Below are 26,446 nucleotides of genomic sequence, written 5' to 3' on the forward strand. Positions count from 1 at the left end.
GTTATCGGCAGCACAGAAGCCAATCGAAATAACGGAGGTATTTCATTCCATTATAACGCGCCCGAGGCACGAAGCGACCAAAGACAATCCTTAACTCGAGGCCTTGTGGCTCGCGGCCGTTTTTATTTGAGAATATTTTCCTAACTAATTAAAAGCGTTGAAATAAGAAAATAAAAACAGGCTCGGTTATCGATGGCATCGACCCCCTTTGTGTAGCGGCCACCAGCGAGGGAAGGCGTTTGGCCGTGCGCAGTAATTAACTAAGACCGAAGAGCGAATGGCTCCGTCGCGTCGACGCATCCAACAAAGGATGCACACAACTCTCGAAAAATGCATGTCGCGGCTTAAAGGATTGCGGGTAAAGCGAATGCTCCTCGAGAAATACGACTTATAAACGACGGAAGAAACAAGGATTAGTTGGGATTCGGAGATATGCATCACACGCTCACCTGTAGATCTTCCTCTGATAAGTTTCATTCATAAATATATTGATTTAATGTTGGATTTCAATTCAAAGTTTAATTTGTTACTATCACAAAGGTTTTTAACACGTTATTCCCCAATTCTTACGTCATTTTATCTTTATATTTCGTGAACAATAAAACGATTGATCTAGTTTAATAAAGACATTGAGGATTGCGGGATCGGTAGACCTCACGGCCGAACAAGAAACAATTAGCAAGAAGCCCCTTCAGAGAGGCCTAAGAACAACGTAGTTAATTGGTATCGTAAACTGTCTCCGAGTACCCACGCTTAAATGGTTCGTTATTCAAATCCTGTCGACTAACCAGATACCGCATCTAAAGTGTTATTGGAGCAATTGCTCGTTGTGCCTTGACTTGGCAAATGCAATAATATAATGTTTAGAACGGAAAATATCGTTGAGGGGATATATTGCAATTCGAGTCGTAACGTTGATTGAGTCTTTAGGATATAGAGATTGCTGTCATGTAAATTATATTTTACTAACGTAATATTCTTGTTAATAGTTTCTTGTGTCTGTACCGCGGTATAACTAGTACAAATAAATAATGAACTTTCAAGCTTGTAAACCAGTGATAAACAAATATTTTAAAGTAATATATGGCGTAGTTCTGAGACAACTTTTTTTTTAAAATTAAGAATAGTGTAAGTTAAATAATATTATTTTTAAGATTCTAAGAAATACACATGTTAACTTGTATATTTTGCCGTTATCGTAATGGTCAAAACCTTATAAATGCAGTGAAACTGTATTGCAAGTCTCATAGGAGGGCTTTAGTTATCTGTATATGTAAATCGATAGGATCCTCATGATTTATGTAACAGTTTGCATCTCAGTATTAGATTATAAAGGAAAATTTCTGATAGCAACCTTGTTCTATATGTTTATATTACCTTGTAATTTTAATAATACAACTAAAGGATGTACCAGCTCTTTTCTTGTACCATCCCGTATATTTTCTATTATATTTATTATATTTTCGAAGCATCTTTTTTAATTAGTGATGTTATTTGCTATCTAGCAAAAATCTCTCATTTTTCTGCATCTCTGAACATTAGCAAACTTTTCATACTAAGGAGTTAACTTATTGCCATATTGCTTATTGTCGAGTTGATTGCCATGCAGGGTGGCTAGAGCAAGGTGCATTGGCTCCGAAGCTATTCCAAAACCATCACTTGACAGCGAAAGCTACTGTCAGTTCTATACATTTTTGAAGTTCGTTATGGAATCGCTTTGGAGCGAATGCACTTTGTTTAACCCTCCAGATTCCTACTATACATATATATACATAATGCTTAAGATATTAATTCCATTATTAACGTAATTTTAGTGAACTAATAAACACATTTGTGATAAATGGTTTTATCATATACATAAAAGAGTAACAAGTAAAGTCAAGTCAAATATCAAGTAATATATTGCATGGATTTTCACTAATATAGCAGAACTTTATACTGTTTGACGTAATATTATATAGACAACATACTTATAAAAAAATTGTAAAAAAATGGTTTTTGTATTGCACAATTAAATTGATTAATTTGCGCGTAAAAACATCGTGATACGTGTTTCCTGCAAAGTCCAAAAATAAGATAACTTAATAAATCAAATAATATATTTGACGTTTTTAACTTTTTACAAATCACATTTTTTTTTAAAAAACGAATAGTTTTATCATTACAAAATTTTAGACGTTATAATAACTTTACAATTTAATTTTAGTTTAATTAAAGGCAACCACACAGATATATAAATAACATCTTATCAATCAAAGTGTTACTCGTAAAAGGTACATTTTAGATGGTAATTCCGTACTCCTTTTGTTTTTACGAAAAAGTTTATTTTTTATGACCATCTCCGGGACGATGGTCGGTTTTATCGTGATATAAATCCAGATAATTAAGTGGCGTGACAAAAAATTGAGGCGCGATGTGTTTTCGGCCCGTCGACTCTTATACAACTAGATGGTAATGAATGAACTGAGATAAGCCAAGATGAAGAGGATGGGTCGAAAGGACAGGGACATGTTGGCCCCTTTGTGAATGAACAATTTCGTTAGTTCTACTCGCGTATGTGAATGCGTGCGTGTGTGCGTCTTATACGTACACGTGCAACTGACGAGATCCTTTTACATTATCGAGTTCCGGCTCTTAACTTGCTTTGTCAAAGTGGATGCCGTTATATGAATATCTAGGATTAGATTATTTATACTTCACTTAATAACGTACAAGAATTAAAAGTCGATTTTTTACACTAGTTGATTGTCTTTTATTTGAGAAAGTCTGTACTTACCTAGAAGAATATACCTACCTATAAGAATATTTGGAAGTGATTTTTTAGAAAGTTTTTAATTGTTATGTGCCAGCAATTTTACAGTCTATAAAGCTTCGATGTAAATTTAAAACATTAAAAAGTGAATTATTTAAAAATAATATAACATTAGAAATTATTATAATTTTAATATTAAGTAATTATTTAATCGGAATTCATGAAACTAGTTGTTATTTTTCAGTTTTACAATCTTCAATACGTGGATACGGTGAGCAAATTCGTATTTATTAAATTAAATTTTAGTTATTAAATTTATATCTGAAAATTAAAATAAGTAAATATTTAAATTTCAATTAACTTCCTGTTGTATATAATTAAAAAATAATGAAAGATTAATAGACATCTGTTGTGTTAGAAGTTGATATCGCTATCTAGTACCACTAATCTCCAATTATAATTATTCCTCAGTGAATAGTAAAATATAAATTTCCACAGGGCAATCCACACAGCGTAAGCCAGCGCGTCGGTTCCTTAATATTATAATCTTATTCTAAACACAGAATATATTAAAGGAACAGTGGCGGCCCAAGTTGTTACCCTCAGCCTGTCGTCGAAGCGAAAAGGGGAAATATATTAGATATTAGTTTAACATCTTCAAGAAATTCTCGAATCGTAAACTTTACTTAACTTAATTTTAACAGTGGTAGAGCCCGCTTTAACATCTTCGCACGTATCGGCCCGGCTCGCCCGGTGAAACACCACGACCACACAGAAGACAGGCGTGAAGTGGAAGCAATTCCGCGTTTCGTCTGATGAGTGTGCGTCCCGGAGGCCTAATTTAGTCCTCTTTCCTTTCCTACACTTTTTCTCTAATAAGGAAAGGATGGGAAGTGGAAGTGGACATTCCGGATGAGAGGATGCATGGAAAGGGAATGTTTTCTTTCTGTGCATCCTCTCCTCCGTCGATTAAAGGTAGGCATCGCATATGCGATTGCGTATGTCTATGGGCAACGGTCACTTCGCTATTTCAGCGATTTCAGGTGGCCGCTCGCTCGTTTGCCACGTTTTGGACATAAAGAAATATAAAAATGATAAAATTCAAAAGTAAAAAAAAACGAATAATTTACTTAAATATATTAATAAAAGTAGCCCCTTTAGGCAAGGTCCCGAAGATACTGGCAGCGTTCCCCCTTTGGATAGCTAAACTAATTCTTTGTCCGAGGTAGCTGTCAGCTCTTCGGTCCCCTGTGATGTCGATTAATTTTTTGGATATGTCCTTAAAAAGCCTTAAAGCGCTAGGACCTCACAGACCAAGGGAGTAAAATAAAATGCAATCGATCAAAAGGATATCGATAAGGCATCAGAATGTCAGTATATTAACAGTGATATCATATTGATACATCTCCAAAGGTGTTAATGACATATAATAACTCGAACAGGAGCTCTGAGGCAAATAGAGGTCCATATCTTTTCATTATATCTAATCCATTATGTATGCATTGTAACTTTCTCTTGTTAATGTACTTTAATGTCACATATATAAAACAAAAATATTCAAGTACAAATATATTTTTGTATAACAATTTCAGCAAACACAATAATCGTTTCACGAATACGTTATATGCGACACTTTGCAGAACTTAGGTACGCTAAAGTTTGAAATGTGAAGTTGAAATTTTGTACTCGATACGATGTATAGGTTCTGTTTATACGAGTAGGTAGTGAGTTGCTCAAACGCTAAGAGCTTTCCGAGATGAACTCCCGGAATGCATTTACATGTCACAAGACAGTGTGGGAGTTTGAGCATATGGCGTTGATTGTCTCTTGTACCTGCCTGTTCCTACTTGTTAGGTATGTTATTGTGGAATCGATCCTTAGTTGCGAGTTCAATTCGACGTCGCTAACGTTTGATCTATTCGTGCTTATTAAGAACTTGTATTTGTATTACACAAAGCGGTTTGTAGTGTTGTCGTTGAAACGATTTTACCTTTGAGAGCTTCGGTTCAATTTCAATCTAGTATTGCGATTGTCGTTTGTTTTGTGTATATACGATGGTATATAGTATACAAAAGCGTATATAGAACTTAAACAATAACAGCTCAGGGTTCAGCTTCTGTCTTAGAAGTATATTTTATAATTAAAAAGAAAAAACATGATAAGATAATTATGACAAAATATTGAAATGTTAAAAAACTTTATTACGGTAAAGTAGTGATAATTCAAAAACTCATCTAAATACTATGTTAGTAAAATAAAATTAAATAGTTCATTTAACTTATATTGTTACCAAGTTATTGTTTGAGATGCATCTACGAACAACGCCTAGTAACACCGGATAGTAAAATCTCGATGCTATGGTGCTCAGGATGGAGTACAAGCTGGCTCAAGGTCTGCAGAGCAGCGAGGCAGACTTTTTTCTAGTTAACTCATCCACCATTTTGACTGACATCTACGCCTTCCTTAGTTAGCATATTAGATGCACTGCTACGAGGCAGTTTCATCAGCACCCTGAATCCATTATCGGAACCGTAACTAGCTGTGTTAAGATAATCCAAAAGCTACACGTGTTGATGTTAAACATTCAACTTTACATTAAAATTTGAAATTTTTTTAATTTTCAACTGACATCAATAGTCAAAATGTCTAAGCTCTTAACGTATACGAGAAGTGCTTCAAAGAATACTTGTGACAGTTGTGCAGCTGATGACGTAATTAAGTGTATATTTTGAAAACACACAGATAAGAGCAAACATCGTTGTAAACACAGGCGACACGTGTCTCGCAGATAGGACACCAACACGAGTGGCTCGATGAGACACTTCCGTCCGGTCACGACGGAACTTTTTGTGTGATGTCAAGTGCCAACTGCAGATTAGATTGAATGCTATTGACTCTATTTGGTACTGTAAATTCTATTTTCTATTAAACATTATTTATTCGTACTACTTACTAATGTATTAAAGCGAATGTTTAGATGGATGGATGGATGGATGTTTGAAGGTATATCCGGAACGGGTAAACGGTTCTCGCTGAAATTTGGCATGGATGTAGAACATAGTCTGGAAGAACACATAGGCTTTTTATTAAGTTTTTTTTCTGCACGGACCAAGTCGCGGATGACAGCTAGTGCTCAATAAAATATTGCGGAAAAAAAATAGTAATAAACGCATTTACGGACGAATTATGTGTCTTACGAAACATATAATTTTTATTTATATTTCTGATCTATTTCTATTCTATCAAAATATCGCTCTTGTATTCTCATTAGTTGTCTTCTTGCAGTCATTATGAATAAAATGTACGATGATTAATAGCTGTAGAATATTAAACACAATACGTGGTGTTTTGTTTTTAGATAATAAGCGTTAACCTGATAAATAATTAATGAATTCGATCATAATCGATAGACCGTTTTCGTGAATAAAAAAAACTCTAAAGAGCTTTGTCGTTTGACGTATAATTTGAAACCTGTCCGTCGGCAGATGCCGCTAGTTTTTAATTGACTTATCTCAAATTACATGTTTCTATGTTATGGACACTAAAATTATAAGGGAAATTTATATTAATAAGCCCCTGGAGAGTTTCGTTATATGTTAATAGAAATGTGATTGTATTATGTTAAACGACAAAGTCGTAGTTAATATAAACGTTGGGTCTGCTGACGAAACTTGCACAAATAAATGTTGCTATCTCTCTCAATCCCTTTAAAAATACTGAGATAACAATATTTGTATTTGTTTCAGCAGTGGAAACTGACGGTAACAAGATATAATGCCTTTCATGTCTAGGTTATTCCTTCTTTCTTCTATACTCAAGAAATAGACATAAAAATTTGTTTCTACATGACATAATTGCGATTTGGTTAAGTTATCTTTTATAATCTAAGCTTATTGTCATGGTTAGTCGCTCAACCAAAATACACCAAAACAATCTGAATATTATGTAATGAAAAGGTCTGCGGTGCGCTCCGAGCCACGCATTCGGAAGACGCGATAAACGGCCGCAACGCAATTCAGCCAGATCCTATCCTACAGGCGAATTCAATTAACTGTACAAGGCGCGGGAGTAATAAATTCTCTAAACAATCAGAATTCGAGCCCTGTAATATGTCCGTCCGGTTGCATGCGCAATGCGGCGATGCCGCTGTTTAATCAACGTATAAACACGCTGTACCTACGACCGTCCCTTGCGGACCACGTGCTTGTGTGAGTGGGCTCTTACTTTTTTTTTTACACCAACCGTAAAAGGTTTGCGGACGCGTTGTTGGATTGTTTTTGGCGACTTTAATTTTAGGGCAGAAGTGGAAATTAATGCAAATTTTTACACATAACCAATAATTTGGACAGAGTTTTAATTAATGGATTTATGTTCTTGTTAGTGATTTGATATTGATGTCGAGAGTATTTGCAGTTTAAATTGTCTTTATTCAAAAAGAAACACTAAGTAGAAGTAAATTAATAGGAAAGAGTCCTTCTAGTGCCATAATGGAGCACGACATTAATATTGGTTTTAGATTTTTTTTAAACAAACTATATTTAATAATAATAATATAACAATAAGCCTTTATTGAGATATATTTCATAACATTATTTAAAGTTTAAGTTAAGTTAGTATTATATTTAAGTTTATATATGTTTGTTCCATGTGGACTAAGGCCTCTTCCAAATTCTTCCATTCTTCTCTTATTTAAAATAAATAAAAAAATAAACAAACTATATTATTTTTTTTTTTATATCATAAGGTGGCAAACGAGCGAGCGGCCACTTGAAATCGCTGAAATAGCGAAGTGACCGTTGCCCATAGACATACGCAATTGCATAAGCGTTGCCTACCTTTAATCGACGGAGGAGAGGATGCACAGAAATAAAATATTTTCCCTTTCCATGCATCCTCTCATCCGGAAAGTCCACTTCCCCTTGCCATCCTTTCCTTATAAGAACAAGGGTGGGAAGGGAAAGAGGACCAAATTAGGCATCCGGGTCGCACACTCATCAGACGAAATGCGGAATTGCTTCCACTTGACGCCTGTTTTCTGTGTGGTCGTGGTATATCACCGGGCGAGCCGGACCAATTCGTGCGAAGATGTTAAAGCGTGCTCTACCACTGTTAAATTAGATCGATTAGATAGATAACGAGATAGATAGATTAGAAAAATTAAATTTGATCTACATGTAGGTACATATTATATATCTGAAACAAGTTCTGATAAGTATAAATATGTTTTAACAAACACCACATTCGCAATACATCAGCGTTCACTTGATCCTGTCTTATCTATATTTATAGCTGTATCAGTTTTTAATAGATGGATTATTCTGCTAAACGGCTTAACTCTCTCATCTAATTTATACCTCCCTTACTTCACTTTTCTCGTTCACACAAGAAACTAATTTGCTTTGAAAGTGCTTTCTATGGAAATTCATTTCCGAAACGTGTGTTGACACTCCGTCTAGGTCGCCTATTGTTTGTTCGGGTCAGAGCCCTGCGTCATTACCTTTTCGCAAAGGCCTCGGTGTCGTTTAAACGTAAATGGATCACATAGGTATTTCCATAATTTGGCTTTCAACTGTTAGGTTTGTCCTTTTTATTATGAGAGAAATTAGTAAGCAGACAACTGTTTAATATGGTAATGACAAATTAAAATTATCCGCGATCAGTGGATGTACGGATGATTGCTTCCTTCTGGAGAAAAAAAGATAATAAGAAGTGACCAGATTAAATATAGCGCAACTACACGCTGAATGAAGGAATATGTGTCGACAAATCATTCATTAACACACAATGCTTTACTTCATCATTATAAGGTTTAAGGAACTCATTGTTGACTTTTACATAGATGTAACTCTTTTAGATAGGGTTAACTTTGAAGTGCTAAGCAAAGGCTGTAAGGACGACCTTCTATAGCTCCTACCACCATATAATTCAAGGCTAATTAACCTTTAAGCAGTCTCTGTGAGACACCAGCGACAAGCGTATCGCTCCAACGACTAAGTTATCTGATCCATCGTAAAAATTAATTACGTACACATGTTCATAAATATCTAAACTGCTAGCGTTTACTGGCAACGTACGGGCGTGCTTCACGCGACCGCTCACGCACCTAGCCCGGCTTGGGTAATTAGTAAGGCGGGCAAAAACCCTACATGTCAACTACTACTTTATTTAGTGTTTGTTTTTGTGCCACTTCCTGCCTCGAGTGTGAGACGCCTGGGCGCTCTCGTATATTCCAAAAATGCAAAATTGTCTCAAATTGCTGTGTTATTAACGATGACAGATGTCCTGGCGCCAGCCCTGAAATTATGTCGTTTTTAATTTCAACTCTATCAGTATGTTGTTAAGATTTAAGATCAGTTAAATTTATTTTGAAATCTTCAAACTCATGCGATGGGATGTGTTGATACTAGAGCCATGGATATGCAATTAGTGACACAGAGTTTGTTTTTTTGTATACTTTAAGAGTAAGATGTAGTGATATCATTATAATAGCGTGGTCGACGGGGCGTTTATTCTGTAAACGTTGCGGTTAACTTAACATAATATTATAAAGCATGAGTTTCAAGTTTTGCCGTGTTGTTCGCTTTCGTTAGGCATTCGCTTAAAGATTAACGATTACGTAAATACTAATGTTTTCATAATTTACAACAACTGTTTCGTTTCACACTAACACATTCTCTACAATTAACAACAGTAAAATTACATTTGTATACCATGTAAAATCAAATCATTTCGTTTGTTTCGTAAATGCTAAGAAAATGCATACAAAAATATAACTAACGTTTATGTCCTTATATTGTTTTCAAAAGTCGCCATTAACTGTCTCTACTAATTAAAATATCTGGCTCATAATAATTATTATCGATAATTAATAAAATAATGTTGCCATACACTTATTACTAAAAGTATCGACAGCTTCAAACGGTCAGCAATTGATGTTCCCATACACGAACCACAGTATACAGTGGCCATTAAAATTACAGCTGAGTATACGTCAACCACTTGAAATAGTGTGTATGAATACTTTAATCAGTCTTTATATGGCGGTCTTTACTATTGCCAAGTTATCTTGTCGATATCATGTATGGATGGTGTCTTTAAATTTAATTAAAATTATTTTTGACATAATTTAAGTGTTATTAAATTAGGCCTTATCCTGAGAATTATGTCATATTTGGTCTCTCTGAATTACAAATGAAAATTGTCTTCGGTTAGTAAAATAATTAATGAATAACGAAACAACAAAAATAATAGTAATCCGAGATTCTTTTCTATTTTCAATTTTATTGAAACAAACGCTTATTATTCCCATTAAGTGTATTTAAAAAAATAAGAAGTCATATTTATATCGCCTTAGTCGAGTGACGTGTGCTGTATAGAAAACGACGGGGTGGACCCACGGGGGGTCATTGATTCGACTATAAAATAGCTAACCCATGTCCGTACATGAGTAAATGAGTAGTCTTGGTATACACAGCTATTACTTCCGTTAACAATTAAAAATAACGATACATTTCTACCCTAAACGATACTACTTTTTATTGTGTTTATTTTATACTAACTCTCCCCCGCGACTCCGTACGCCAGGAACTCAAACCAAACTTAATTAGTAGTCTATGTGCTCTTCCAGATTATGTTCTATATCTATGCCGAATTTCAGCAAGATTAATGCCGCTGTTCTGTAAATATCTTCTAACAAACATTCATCATTTCGTGAGACGTTATACTAAACTGATATAAAAACGGCTAAACACTCACGTATATTCGTCCGAAGGGCCCACGATGGGCTCAAAACTAGTCGGTGCCGCCACCGGACGAATGTACGTGAGTGTTTAGCCGTTTTTATATCAGTTTAAACATTCATCCATCCGTCCAAACATTCGCATTTATAATATTAGTAAGATTATAATTAATAACACAAATGTTCGGATTAACCGTAAAACACCAGTGATAAGTAATAATTTAAGTATAATTATTTAATTATTTATTTATAATTATGGTAGGTAAAATCTTACTTATAAATACGAATTTGATAGATGTTTGTTAGAAGGTATCATCAGAAATGATCAATGGATCCTGCAGAAATTCGGCATAATACTAATTAAGTTTTTTTTTAATTACGCGTACACAAAGTCGCGGGCGACAGCTAGTATAGAATAAATGAAGTTGCATAATAGATGCATTTTTGTCATAAAACATCGAGAACGTTTTTAAAAAATACGTACAAGTCTCTCAAAAGAGTTTATAATTTTATTTTTTACTTGACTGACAAGAGCGTAATTTTTTGCAGTTTTTTTAATGTACTCCACCGCGTTCCAGTGAACTAAAGGATCTAAGTTTTATACTATACCTAAAGTAATGCGGTTGAAATAAAATGTATTAACATAGTTACAGGCGCCTTGTAGAAATTACGAAAGGTCTTGTGTTGTAAATTATTTTGGTAGCGTTGTGGTGTCCACGGAAATTAATTAGAATTGAATAAACACAAAGTAAAACCGTCAATTCAATTGTTGAACAGTTCTACCACGATTCCGTAACTTTGACCAATCCTACAGTTCGAATTAAAGTTCACTTCTAATTATCTTTTATTAACCGAGTTTCTATTACGAATATTTGCGATATATGTCAAAATTAGTGTGAGATCTGTCGTTATACTTCACAACCGTTAGGGGTCTATAACTGTAGAAGTCTAATACAAATTTTGTCGAAGACGTAATGTATACTTTCTCGTAAATTTTCATGCCAGGCCATCAAAAACGGCAGTCGTTGCAATGCCCAAAATAAAAAAGAGTAGATAGATGTTAGAAAAATTATTATTTACTATTTAACTTATTATATAAATTAAACTCTTGATTAGAACTTAGTTATTTACGTTACATATTTGCTATAACTTATTCTGACAAACCTTGGAATATCATCCAATTTCCATGTTAATTCGAGAGAGAATTAACTCTGTAAATTACATTGACGTATATATCATTATATTAGGAAATTGATAACTTATCCATGCGACTTAACGCCAATAACTGGGTAATTATTATTGCTTCAATTATGTTATATCACTTGGTGTGTCATTTAAAAATAGTCCTTATTAATATAGCTATTAAGTGCAAAATTCATTGTAAGAGTAAGTCGTAACGTTGCAAGATTACATTATTGGTTTGATTATTATTGTGTTACTTAGAACTTGAATTTAACAACTTGTCTATTTCAAATCCAAGTGCCGTGCTCGATTAAGAATTATATCTGTTAAAATTAGCAATTTCGTAATCATTTTATATCTTATTAAAATTATTTATTAAATAAATAACACGTTAGGTAATTAAGCTATAGTAAAAACGTATTTGACCGTCGGAGGCTCAGGATTTCAACAATTCTCTCTCCATGCATCTGCAGGTCCCGGGTTCGAATCATGCCATGTAAAAATGTGTTTTTTGATTTCCGATTTCCATATGTACATTTATCCGAGGTTCTTACGGTGAAAGAAAACACCGTGATGCAATCTGCACATATCTGCGAAGAAATTCAAAGATGTGTGTGAAGTCAACCAACCCACACTGGGTTAGCAGGGTTAACTATGGCCTAATCACCCCTAGCTTAGGGTAGGCTCCGAGCCCCTCAGTTGCGACGTATAGTGAGCTGATGATGATGAAAAACGTTTTGGATAACTTATATGAAAATTGGTTTGTACCTTTTATAGCAAAATTCAAATACTTATACAATTTTATTGTTATCTCTGTTTCTTTAAAGAGTATGAGCGAGATGACGATATTTTTTAATACAAGTTATCAACAATGGAAAGCCTCTTTACCAATTTAAGTTGCAACCCTTCTCCACCTATTATCGTGTAAAACAGTGTATTCTTCTTGGCCGTATAATATTTATCATTGCATTAGTTAAAACTGTACACGGAAAATAAGAAATGAAAATAATTAATATTAAATTTTCACAACATCGTCAATAACAGGCAATGAATCGAAAACTTTTAACTTTTAACATCGGAACTGAGAACTAATTCTTTATTGAACTGACGAACAACTTTATGATTGAACATAACTTAGTTCAGAAATACAGAAGAGTCGTGGTATTGTTCATGTTTCTTGTCATAAACTTTCTACGGCCACATTTGAAATAAAAAAAAATAGCCACTGAATTTTAATTGCATTTTATTTCAAGAACAACTAATTAAAATGTTCAGTGTATAATTTTATGTTTATAGTATATCAGCGTTATAAAAAAAAAGACTATTTTTATTAAAATGTTTCAATAATTTTTTTTAATTATTTTTATAATTTTAATTTATTTTAGAAACAGAATTTAAGTAGTAATTGAATTTGCGGATATTTTTGTGTACTAAATCATCATTCCAATGTGCTATTTTATAACATTAAAAACTTACGCAAACATGTTTCATTTTGACATTTCCGTTTTTAGTTACGATATGAATTGCGCATAAAGCGCCACCTACCGGTCGGTAGCACAGAGTTGGTTTCTGATGCCGAAATTTCTATAAATATAAAAATATCTTCCCTGCCACTATCTTTGACAAAACAAATATAACAATATGTTTTAGACGGGGATTTCAGTCTTAGAAACCCATAGTTAGTAGCTCAATTTGCTGCACATTTTCAGTTTCTGTCAAATTGAATATCAAACATAATTTAGTGGATAAAATAAATATTATATATTTATATAATACTAGCTGTCGCCCGCGACTCCGTCCGCGCGGGTTTAAAAATAGATGTTGGCCGATTCTACCTACTCAATATGCTCACAAAATTTCATGAGAATCGGCCAAGCCGTTTCGGAGTATGGGAACGAAAATTGTGACACTAGAATTTTATATATAAGATGTTAACATTTACACACCCTATATCTATCATATAAAGTTTTTTATTTAATTTAGTTTGAAGCACGACGTATATAAATATACTTGGTAAAATTCTGTATGTATATTTATGCACGCGTTGTAGATAGTTTAATTTATATCTATTAAATTAGAAATATATGCTAATAATGACCGATATAAGACTTATTTAGAATTGACGACCATGTAAGCAAATAAACAATGATGCCGGTAACACAGAAGGGTAACATTTTGCGTGATATCGGGGAATAAAAAATTCTGGTATTCTATTTACTTATTCTTAGTTCCTTTTTTATGTTGGTGTTATAAGGGATAATTTAAAGGTAATCTATTAATTATTTTAGTATATACACATATTGATAATTTTGATCGATTTTTTTTTAAATGATTTTTTTTACAGTCGGTGTAATGAACGATACGTGTTCAAATTAAAACTCGTGTCTTAACGACTAACGACTAATATCTAAGCAATTAACGCGTCTACAGGATGTTATCCACGCTTAGCTTATCACCCCTTTGTTCTACTGACATATAGTGCAGTGCCGAGTAAACATCGATAAAGTACATCGTTCACAGGTGGTCGAATCGATAAAGTCGATTCTCGGCACTACACGACGCTGTCCGTAAATCGGACGAGGTGAAACAACTTGTCCTCGGCCGAGCCATTTTTTGCCACAAGAGATTTGTTTGCCCGCGGTCGAGCGAGACTGTCTCGCCGAAAACCCATAAACATGATCAAGTCGAGCCGACTGCCGCTTTTTTCCTTCGCCCCACTCTATCTTAGGCGGAGTTTGTATTGTAGGCGGAGTCGAGGCGGAGAGGGGATCGAATCGAGAAACGTGTTTCGTGTTTGAGTTCGGAGAAGGATAGAGAATTGTTGAATGCATTGGTCGACGGAGGCAAGGGCCGCCTTAGGGGTGGAGTTTAGTTGGCTCAGTCCTACGTCGGCGGGGCGTTAGGCGTCGGGCGCGCGCCAGTCGGTGTCGGGATTCGAACGTGTGCAGGTGTTGTCCGGTCGGGCAGGAGCACGAGGCATGCGAGGTGCGCGCGCCCATGCTCCCTGACGTGCAGGGATGGCAGCGCGCCGCGCAGCCGCCGCGCATTCAACCAACTGTGATAGCTTTTCATTCGTTAACGTAGCAACCCTAAGGAACTTTTAGTTCGTGCTGTAGACTTCTAGAGACAGTGTTTTGTGTGAAACCGCCCATATGATCGTCCCCATGGCAGCGTACGCACAATTCGGCTACTCATACCCGCCCGCCTCACAGGTTAGTTAGTCAAAAAACTTTCAAAAACTTCTCCATGAAGTTTAATGTTAATTTTCTGTGAGATTTGTTGTTATCTGCTTTAAAACAATTAAATCTTTAACAAAGAATTTTGTACAAAACTAAAATTCACTTTTAAAACTAACTTTAAGCTAAAACACTACAGTAAATAAATGTCTAAAATATTTTTGGTGGATTCAGTTAATGAATTAAAATTTAAATTAATAGAATTGTTATTAATTTAAAAAGGTAAAGCATATAGATCAGCATGTATTGTTAACATAATACTAAAACATTGTCTACGCAATATAAATATGAATATTCTTTACGTTAGGCTAATTAGTTCCGTCGCAAGAGAACATGCCGTATATCATAATAATTCTAATAAAAACTTATTACATACTGTACTTCAGTGTTATTGTAGATAATAAATATTAATTTTAATTACATTACTTATATAAAATGTATTTATTATCGTTGTTATGAATTAATATTAAATGTTAATAAGTTTTAAGTCAAGAAAAGAAATGGCCTACAAAATTTACTTAAAAGTTTTGTTTTAAATTTAAGATAATTATTAAATAAAAATCTATTATTATTAATATTATATTAAGTATCATAATACTTAAAGTTTAATACCTTTTAAATCTTTAAGTATTTTTATTATTGAATCATAGAATGAAGATGAAAATACGGGTGCTTACTAAGATGCTCATATAAAACTAAGTACTAAGATAAAATTTATAGTGACGCGTGGTCTTGAACTAATAAGCATATGAAAAGCTAAAAAAACTATTTTAATTATGTTTAATCAATCCATTTCTTTATAAATCGCGCTATAATAATTAATTTTTTATAAAAATTTCTCAAGAAGTAAAAAATAAGATTTTTTTTATGTTTATATGTTTGTGTTAAGGTTACAATTTAAATTTAAGTATTGAAGTATTTTAAGTATTACATAAGAAATCATTATATTTAAGATTTGAGTATTTTCTATAAATGGTATACTTTAAAAATGTAATGTTTTAAGTAAATATTGGAACACCACAAAATATAGGTATTTCCATTCAAAATAACTTCAAATTATCTTCTTATAAGAACGGCGAATTGGAATTTTGATTCTAACAAGAACTTATCAGATTGCCCTAAACATAGAGATCCAATTGGTTCAGTTTATCGAATTAGATTTTTAGTCATCGATAGAAAGACATCTTTGTTAAGAAATTTATTCATTTTCTGTTACTTTAGTTGCATTCCAAAATTCATTGCCCGTAGGCTTTCGTTTCCGACGGAGTCCTTAAATTTGAGATGCCTAAAAATCGCATATTAAGCGTACTAACTTACTACTTGGAAACACCGCTTTTAGACAGCAAAAAAATTGCATTGCATATTAATATAGATAATATAAAAATGAGTCTAAGGACTGCCATAGACGAACTGTTTCAAGCAGTCGGTATCAACAGTTTCATATTGGTCAGCGTTGGGCGATCAGTTAACGATATCCATACAGTCTGCAGTTTGCATCCGCCGCTAAAATAAAACATGTCATTCGCTGCCGATTAAATTAGTCGTGCAGATGTTCGTGTATGTTAACTTTAACCCAGACCTATTTAATATTACTTGTGTTACTATATTAAAAATATAGAGATGAAATAAAGAAGATCTACATGTTTAACTTTATGTAACATCTAAATTTGTTGTATAAATATTTAATTTCTACATTGTATACATGAAAACGCTAAAATGTAAACGCTAAAATGTAAACGCTAACTAAGATTAGCAATTTTAAAATGTTCATATGTATTAAAAAAGTGGTCTATACTATGTTTTAGGCGTATTATATTGACTAAATAGAGATGTAATCATGTAATTTAAGAATGTAATATGTTATTTTTCGTAATAAGTCTATCTATGCATGTCTTTTTAATCTGCTTATCTAGAATATGTCATGTATCTGTTTATTAAATTATATCATTAAATCGCAAATATTATTTAAAAAATATTTACGGATTAATTTATTATAATACATTCAAATGTTGTTCTAAATTTAAAACATTTTGTTTTAATTTTCTTTATTTATGCAAAATTCGGAAAACTAATATAATTTCCTATCGTTGTATTAACAACATAATATTTTTTTAATTATGAATTAACTAACACTTGACAAAGATTCCATCTAATATTATAGACAGAGTTATAGATAGACAGACAGAAAATAATAGGCATTAGTTTAAATGCTTATTCAATTCAAACATAAATGCATTACACTCTTCTTACTCTTGTTCTGTTGAATGTTTAATTTGGGTCTTTCCCGTGGGGAAATTTTTAAAGAATCGGACCGATCGAATCTATAAAAATATTTTACCAAGTACATTGCAATATTAGCACAAACGCTACGAAGCTTTGCTGACATTTTGATTTTCCATTTCAAGTGGAAAGGAAATTTCTGCAATGCAAATGATTTTAGTACTTTCAGTATGAGAACTGTCTACGTTTGATACTTCCATATAAAATAATCGATTGGCAACACTTCGACGACTTCATTGCTACTTCCTTTGATGTGCTACACTTCTGTGGAACTCCTCGATCGATGACATTAAAAAAGTGCAAAACAAGTACGCCTTTTAGAGGTTTTTACGTGAGATTTTTTAAAAGCTGAATACCGTTTTGTAATATCTGTTATTTATACAAGAACATAATCGCTTTTATATGTTACGTTATATAAAAATATAACTACCTACATTTATTTAATGGTGTTTATTTAGTTACAGCTCAGTTATTTGAGTAAATAAATTAGTATATAACTATTAAGTTAATTGGTAGTGTATGTGTTTTTACAGACTATGTTCTACATCTATGCCAAACATCGAAATCCATAAAGCTGTTTTAGAGATATCTTCTAATGAACTTTTATCCCTCAAAAATGTCGCATTTTAAATATTAGTAAGATTATTAGTACGTCGGGTACACTTAGGTACGACGGGTAAAGATAGCAAAGTGGTTTGAAGAACTTTTTACATGCTTGCTTGTTTCTTTTTACCATAGCACGCTCCAATCGATATTTTAACATTATTCGAGCGAAATTTCTATAAATTTGGATACAGTTAGCGTAAGAAATGTCTAAGGCATGAAATAATAAATTATAATAATTGAACAGACTTAAAATAATATGTTCATTGGCATAATAACATTGTTGACAGAAACAAAAGAAAATGACGTATTTTTTAGTTGTACTTACATTCTCGATTCTGTCACAGCGCGACTTTATTGCGTGACTGTACATAATGTTTACAAGAATTTTCTTGGACCACTAATAACACTGTTTTGAGTCAAGGTACCTGTTATAAAATAAGTAAACGGAAAGGAATTGTTACGTTATTAGTATGCGATTGCCTGTGAATATGCACCTGCTTTTAATTATTAGCGCCATTCGTGATATTTTTACAAACTAAAATGGCCAATTGAAGCCAGAATATACAAAATTGATGCGTTTGATAAATATTACATCAGAGTTCGTTAACTCTGATTTCATTTCATTCTTTCTTTTGATCGTTATCAAAAGAATGAAATCAAACTTTGAAAATTATTTTATTTAATATCTACATTAAAAAAATCAATTATTGAAATTATTTTCTGATGTATCGATTTTATTAAAAACACTAGCTTTGGCCCGCTGTTTTGTTCGCGCGGAATTAAAAAAAAACTTAATAAGTAACCAATGTGTTCTTCCAGACTATGTTCTACATTTATGCCAAATGTCATCAAGATTCGTTGAGCCGTTCCGGAGATACCTTCAAACAAACATCCATCCATCTAAACTTTCGCTTGTGTTTTCAGGACAAATTGTTATGGAATTTAAAAAAAAGAAATGATAAATAATTAAGCATTAGAAGCGTTTTTTGTCAATGAAATTTCTTCTAAGAATCAGGTACCGCTTAATTTACATAAATATTTCTCAAGCGCCATCATTTTCGTAGAAATAAAGCTTAGAAAAACTATTTGTTATCGTAAAGGTAAGTATACACGAGACATACACACACATACACGTAAACGTGCGTACTATCTTAATAATACTTAACTTAAATTTCGTGAGTAAAGTTTCAATATCTAATAATGACCATACATTCAACTTATGTATTTCTATTTAATGCAATACTTTGATAATAAATACAGAAATAAATGTTGAAAAAATGCTAATAAAAAGCAATATAATAATGATATTATTGTCAATTCATAAAAATAACAAGAAATAATAAATAATTCATTGGAATATTTGTAATAAGTTATTGTGACTTTTATAAATCAAATTTATTTTTAAATTTTTACAATGCTATCCGTATTTGATTTGTATTCCTTTTTTATAAAAATTGTATCTAGTTATTTCATAAATATTTTACAGTCGAGGAAGTTGATTTCCTACCCATTTCATGGTTAAACAATTATGTCAAAAACTTGTCATAGGAACATAAATATGTATGTGTCGCCTAGCTCTTATGATGACAATTTTCTTTACAATGACCACGAGATGTGTCCTCGGGAATTTAATTCTTTGACTATAATACAATTTAATCTGCTGATTAATGTCGAATATATAACCCTACTGTAGTATATTTCATCCAATCATTTGTTTACGCTTTTCGCGAAGCAAGATTACTTGTTAAGATTTCATAAAAGATATAATGATATATGTATTAATGTTTATTTACATAGTAAATTATGTATTACAATAATAACTAGACGCTTAAGTCTTAATATTACACGATAAAATATAATCAGATGTAATAAATATTTTTTATAAAATTTTTATTTAGAATTATAATATGTTGTTTATATTTACTTTACTTAAGTTATCGTAATTTTAATATAATAATCTTATATTACTATTATTATAAATACGAATGCTTGGATGGATGGATAGATGTTTGGTTGAAGGTCCTTCGGCAAGGTGGCAGAACGGCTACATGGATCTCGCTAAAATTTGACATAAATGTAAACCATAGTCCGGAAGAACACATAGCCTACTAGTTAAGATTTTTTTAATTCTGCTTGATTCTTCTGCTTCTTTTTGATTCTTCTTGTGAACTTCATAATGTGTCTTGTATCTTTGATATTAATAAACTTAAGAAGATTAAAGAAATCAAGAAGAAGAAGACAAATAGGAGGAAAATAAAGTTAATTGACTTACTCCGTACATAGATTTTATTAAGAACTTTATATCTCATTATTGTAATGTAAATAAAAATGTTTGAATGTCCTTGTGTTTCTATGGATTCTGATTATCAGTTTGCCTTTTGTTATCTTGATGAAATAAACGTAAAATAATAGTAAGCTATTTTTTTTAATATTTGAAAAGTTTGACTTTCGGCAAATACAAACGTATCGCATGATTCAACTATTACAACTTGATTTAAATGTTGACTTAATAAAGAAAGTAATGAAATGCATCAACGGAATTTTACATTGATTATAACCCTACCAAATTCTATAAAAGCATTATAAGTACGCCATTGTATAACTCCGCAAACAATCTATTTATACCCACACAAATCCGTATGCGGCGCTAGTATAGCGCGGTTCCACATCAATTTTCCGTCTAATTGAACGAACGCAATTGACCATTCAAGTTGACTGGAGGTAGTTAGTAGTTAATAGCTTTCTGATATGGTAGTGTAGTTTTAAAATCAAACAAACGCCAAGAAATTGCTCCGTCGCGGCGTAACATTCCTCTCTGCGTCCGATAACTTCAGCTAACTTAGACCTCACCTAGAACCTATTCTTGTTCTCAGTTTTTATTGCGATTTTATCAATTATAAGAGAAATACTCGATACGGTGTGCACGAGACCGTTTATTGTTTTTTTTTCAAATGGTTTACGATGTAATCGTACGCGTGTACATTCCTAAGTTTGTTTTTCTAATGATAAAGTCAAACAGGTCTTAGGTGCGAAACTAGTTGTAAGGTAATGCGATATTTCAATGTTTTTTTATGTATGTCTGATGTACTATTTATTGGAAAAAAATTCAAAATAGATACCTATGAATAGAAATTGGTCGATAACGTCCGACCAGTCTATATCAAGTAGGAGCGTCAATTAATTCACCTCGTACTGCCTATTCATAAAACAAAACGTTACTTTTTGCGCGAACCAATACCCAATTGTTTATTTCTAATTAACGATAACCAGTGTTACGCCTTTATGAATTATAAACGGTTTTTCTTAGGTAGCTAGATCATTAAAAACACCTCACTTCAAATTGCTGTATACCTAATTTGAACTGCATGAGGTCTTTATAGATGCACACATCAATTAGTCTTACAAATTTGTTTTAAACAATCCGGTTAGTTTATTTTAGTCAACTGGTAGGGTCAGCTCGTTTACAATTACTGTAAAGACATCAGAAAAGGTGACTGATTATTATTAATAAATTCACGGCACATCCTTCGGATAATAAGGTAAAACAACTTTAGTAGACATATACTGTAATTGGTAATATACGTACATTGAAATGAAAACTTATCAGCGTGGTCGAATCGTAACAGTTAGGGCGTCAGAATATAGAATTTAACTGGGATAAAGTCGATCCATTTATTTGTAAATTCGGTGGGAGGTGATGGCAAAAGGTAAAAGCCCGGTCCGGCGCAGTTTAATTGAGTCCTCCGACCTCATAATCCGTACCTCCCGCTCCGCCCCGCTAAATGTTATTTGTAATGCAAACTCTCGCCAGCCGGTTCACGCACCTACGCTACCTATAAATTTTAGTCTAATTCACCCTACAGAACAATTTCGATTGTTAGGGTTATCACAACGAAATTTAAAGAAATATCTTATAATTTCAATACAATTAATGTGTTAGAAATTACCAAAAAATATTAATAAAATAACTGCTAGAATATATTAATAACACAACTAATAATACCCAGGTGATTTATATTATCTTTGTTTGTATTGGTTTTTGATAATTACAGTTATTTTTCTTTCATTATACGATAAAGATTTTTCTGTACATTTAATTATACACAGGACGTGTTATCTTGCTAGTAAATACTATTTAATGATATTTCCATTAACTTCAATGCGCTATAAAATTTAATGATCGATTGTTAATATAAATGTAATGAAATTAAATGTAGTTCCAACGGCGAGAAAAAAGTGCCGAGCAGCTTTTTGTGCGTGACAACCCTGTGGTGCCACTGTTTTTCTCCGGCGGTGGCTAGTGGGCAATTAATTTGCAGCGATTATTGCCATTGCGTTTATGCTTGTTATTAAAGTTGTCGACGATTTAAGATGGAACACGAATCTCAAATTGCTGCGTCGCGGCCGATTGCCCTTTCGCGCACGCTTAGATTTTGTTCGTCGCTATCGATTACTCGACGCCTTTCCATTTAATTTGTTAGCGATGTTCGGCGCGAACACTAAACGTTCCCGACTTCATAAGCGAGTGAGTATAGAATGTTATTTTTAACATCAAAATGGACACATTTAGTATGTATCAGATATCAAAAACGGAGAGAGATTTTAAATTAATTTGTGTTCATTTTGTTAACGGAGTAAGTTAACAAGCGTCTATGTTTGTTAAATTAACAATTGACAGATGATACATCGATCCATTGAGATGTAACATTGGTGTATTACATTGGGAATTCGAACATAGGTATTATCTGTGCGATTAAACAAACGATAATTGAATGGAATCACGTATAAATGACCATTAATTGTTGTTGACGACACATTTGATGTATATCAGATCACGCGCTTCGAGTGACACCGATGGATCTGTAGTTCAGATAGCCGGAGAAACTCAGTACATTCGGTTCTATTAATATTTTTAAATAATAAACAAACCAAGATCCAATATTTTTACATAAAATGTTGCTTTCGAAATGATTTTTGGAATATATCCAAAATAAAAGAAATGAAGACAAGTAATGTAATATTTATGTTATTTTATAAAATTTCTCGAATCCTAAAAAACCACTATTTTATTTGAACAGAAAATCTTGAATTATAAAAAATTCTATTATAATAAAATATTTTTTTAATTTTACTGAAATAAGGCTCATATAAACCTATCTCTTAACAAAACACTTACTTAATAGTAACTTATTACATCTAACGCAACCATTTAAGTGACGTCCCACATAATTAGCAAATGCCAACAGTTGTCAATCATCACATTTGACAACTACAGCAGTATCATACACAAACTGTGACAGTTGTTATTGACATTTACATCTACCCACAAGAAGTAAAGTTTGCTATGATGATATGCCAAGTATTGCTTTTGTTCTTAAGTCAATTTTGAATGCGAATCGCCTTACCAAATGGTGGCCTTTCTTATTTGAATTATCGAACAAAAATATAAAGATTTAATTCATAATTAATGTAATGTGAAGAAGTTTAACCCATTTTGCGTTTGAAACATAAAATTTTACACTTTTATTTAACCATCTCGTGCAGTTTTTGCGTACAAAAGGTAATCTTTTCTTTGATATGTACATGTGTGTATACTTTGATGATGTTGGTAATAATCATCATCATTATTATCATCACTTTGAATAAAAAACGTATTTTAGAGCACTTAGTAAAGACGATATCCAGAGAAGCGTGTGTCGAAATGATAAGAGTAAAGTTTAATCAACAATCATGTCGACAACTTGTCGGAATCAATAAAAGGCGAGAACATAATCAATACCCTCATTTGCTTCCCGTTTATTATATGTTACGTTTTATTGTAAGTTCGAGGGCGTTCCGATTTGCTATCAAAGTTGTATAGAGTATAATTTACTTTCCGGACGGCGATTGTTAAGGCGAGAGAAGCTTATTTGTGCGCCGACGCCCTGTCGGTCAATTGAACACGCATGTACGCTTCGGCTCGGACCTGTGTTCAAATTAAAACACGACTCCCGTTCGTCAAGCGTCTAAAAAGCGAACAAGACTAGCGTTTACGGCGCAATCATTATAATGATCGGTTATCGATTTGCTGTATGGCGTGCTCTTTCAAAGGACCAACATTTAGTGCGTCCGATTACGCCGACGCCCGCCGGCTATTCCGTAATCTATGTTCGGGCCTACCGTCGTCACGATATCGCCGACTTATCTTCGTCCTTGGTTCTTATAATTTTTTAAAATTCATATAATAACATCTGATAACAATCTAATTATTATAATGTCCTATTTAACATATCCCGTTGGCCAGTCAAAATTGGTCCAGGCGACCGGGCGACCGAGCGACCGAGCGCTGAGATGGGATAATGCCTTTGCTAATGTAATAGGAATTATGAGATCATCTTGATATCGTTTAACTGTGCCTTTAAAATGAACACATTTCGACGCGATGAACATGATTATAAACGAAGTTGTTTGCGACACAAACATACCTACTCGATATTCAACGTCCACTATTTTAACCGGAGGCACATGAAAGTCTCTATAATGGTCTGATAATTAAGCTATGTCAGGGCGTGAGTAGATACGATCATTAGGTATTTATAAAGTTCAAATTCGATAGTGTTCGACGTTCCGGTCTCCGGGGCAACGGCGAGGGCGCGTAGGTACGATAGAGGTGGACGGTCAGCCAATGTCCGAATCTCATCAAATATTGAAAAGCGATTGAAAGCCTCGTCCATTAGCTCGCTTACCCGTATCTATCGGACGTCCACATAGAATGGATTTACTAGACGCATATTAAATGAGGTCACGCCCATTTCAATTACGTCAATGTACGCTCAAAATGTTTGCTACCCTGATTATTGTACTAAGACTTAAACATGCAAAATTAAACTTATTTGATAAAAATAATTTTCAAAGCGGAAACTTTTGATTTTATTTATTAAAAATATTTCAAAGGATAGTTCAGGCTTCTTCCATATTTGAAAATTTATATCGCCTTTTAATTTATTTTTATTTTATGACATGATGTTTATTCCACACACCTAGAACTTCTGTCGTATTAGGTGCTTTTGGTTTTTAAATGTTGTATTCCCTTACTATTCTGTTAATTTAATATTGCCGTGTAGTTATTTAAAAACAAATTATTCCGTTATACCCTTAATCGATTCGTCAACTCGTAGTTGACGTTTAGCAAAAAAAGTTGTTTTAACTTTTAAATTAAAGCTAATTTTGCTACGTGGATTAAAAGAAACATGACCGTAGGTATGCATGTCTATATAATGACCAATAAATTACGAAACATTCATACTTTTTTTTTCATTTATAGCTTGCAGTTTGCTTAACGCCATGAATATGCAACGTGCGGAGTGCTTTAAGAATGCATGTAGAGGTATTTGTTTCGTAGAGTACCCGACGAGAGTTAAAGCGGTCTAAACTTTTTATGTCCCCTTTTTACTGATGATCTTTTTCTATTTATAGTTAGATACAAAACACTAAATTAAGTCGATAAATGTGCCACTAAAGGAAGTTAATTTGCACTTAAATTCTATTAGTTAATAGACAATCAATGTTTTTATACTTCAGAAAGCATTATTTAGTATCAAGGTATAGTAAATTAAAATGGCGAATGCTAGCATAGATTATGTGTTTTCTTCTTTGCGTTGCATTGTTAGTAAACTGATGAGTTTGTTCAAACATTGCACAAAAGAAATGCTACACAGAGTTGTTAAGTGGATAATAAAACAGCACTTTAGTGTAGATTTAGTGTGAGTTTACTAAGCCAATGTTAAGCATCCAGTGAAATATTATTTTGACAATGAATAAATTTAGCATTAGTTCGTAAGTCAGTGGGGCAGACAAACAGATCATTCTGATAAAATTAATCTATAAGATAACATTGAACGTTATCAATTTCAGCTAAAAATAAATTCAAGTGCCAGAAAGTAATATTGCTCTTGTTAGTCCTTGACAAACGTATTGACACTCATCAGTTCCACAATGTAAGATCTTAAGAGAACATTGACATCAATTATTCGAACGCTCTACACCAGTATTTCCCAAAGTGGGCAATAATGCCCCCTTGTGGGCGCTGCAGGTCTCAAGTTGCGGGTTATAGTAAAAGTTTCGTTTAGAATTCTCCGTTGATATACATATATGGGTCACAATAATTAATACATTCAATTTGAAGTTATAGTGGTTTTTAAATAATGTAAAAATATGGGGGCGCTAACAAAATATTTATTGTCAAAGTGGGCAGTAGACAAAATAAGTTTGGGAACCACTGCTCTAGACAATTGAACATATTCATACATTGTATGTGAGTTGGTATACAACATACTAAATATTTTACAAACAGTTCAAATTAAACTAACTAATGGTAGATATCATTGATATTTAATACTTCTAGATATTTTATACAATGGATATATATCGGATATGATATCGCTTAAATTTGCCACAGATTTAGAACACATTCTGTAAGAACACAAACACTAATTATTTTTTTTTTAAATCCGCGCGGATGGGGCCTACATCAAACTTTTTATAAGATCCAGATTTTGATGATTTTGTTAGTTTGATGTTAGTTACACTATTTATAACTCAAGAACGGCTTTACTGATATGGCTGAAATTGGTGAGGAGGTTGCTTAGAGTCAGGGTACGGACATAGGATACT

At 33.0% G+C, this 26,446-nt stretch overlaps 1 protein-coding gene across 3 annotated transcripts in view; it reads left to right on the forward strand.

The window, feature by feature from the left end:
* LOC106126383 (homeobox protein araucan) overlaps positions 1-26,446 on the forward strand; it is an 83,765-nt gene that overhangs the window by 19,458 nt on the left and 37,861 nt on the right. Inside the window, exon 1 of one of the 3 annotated variants that reach the window (XM_013324017.1) lies at positions 14,605-14,884. The exons of the other annotated variants lie outside the window; for them this stretch is intronic. Coding sequence (XP_013179471.1) covers positions 14,825-14,884 — 60 coding nt within the window. The 5' untranslated portion in view covers positions 14,605-14,824. Of the gene's footprint in view, positions 1-14,604; positions 14,885-26,446 lie in introns of those variants that run through there. 3 annotated transcript variants of the gene reach the window in all.

The sequence above is a fragment of the Papilio xuthus genome, unplaced genomic scaffold (assembly GCF_000836235.2).
Source record: "Papilio xuthus unplaced genomic scaffold, Pxut_1.1 DF825017.1, whole genome shotgun sequence".
NCBI classification, from domain to species: Eukaryota; Metazoa; Arthropoda; class Insecta; order Lepidoptera; family Papilionidae; genus Papilio; species Papilio xuthus.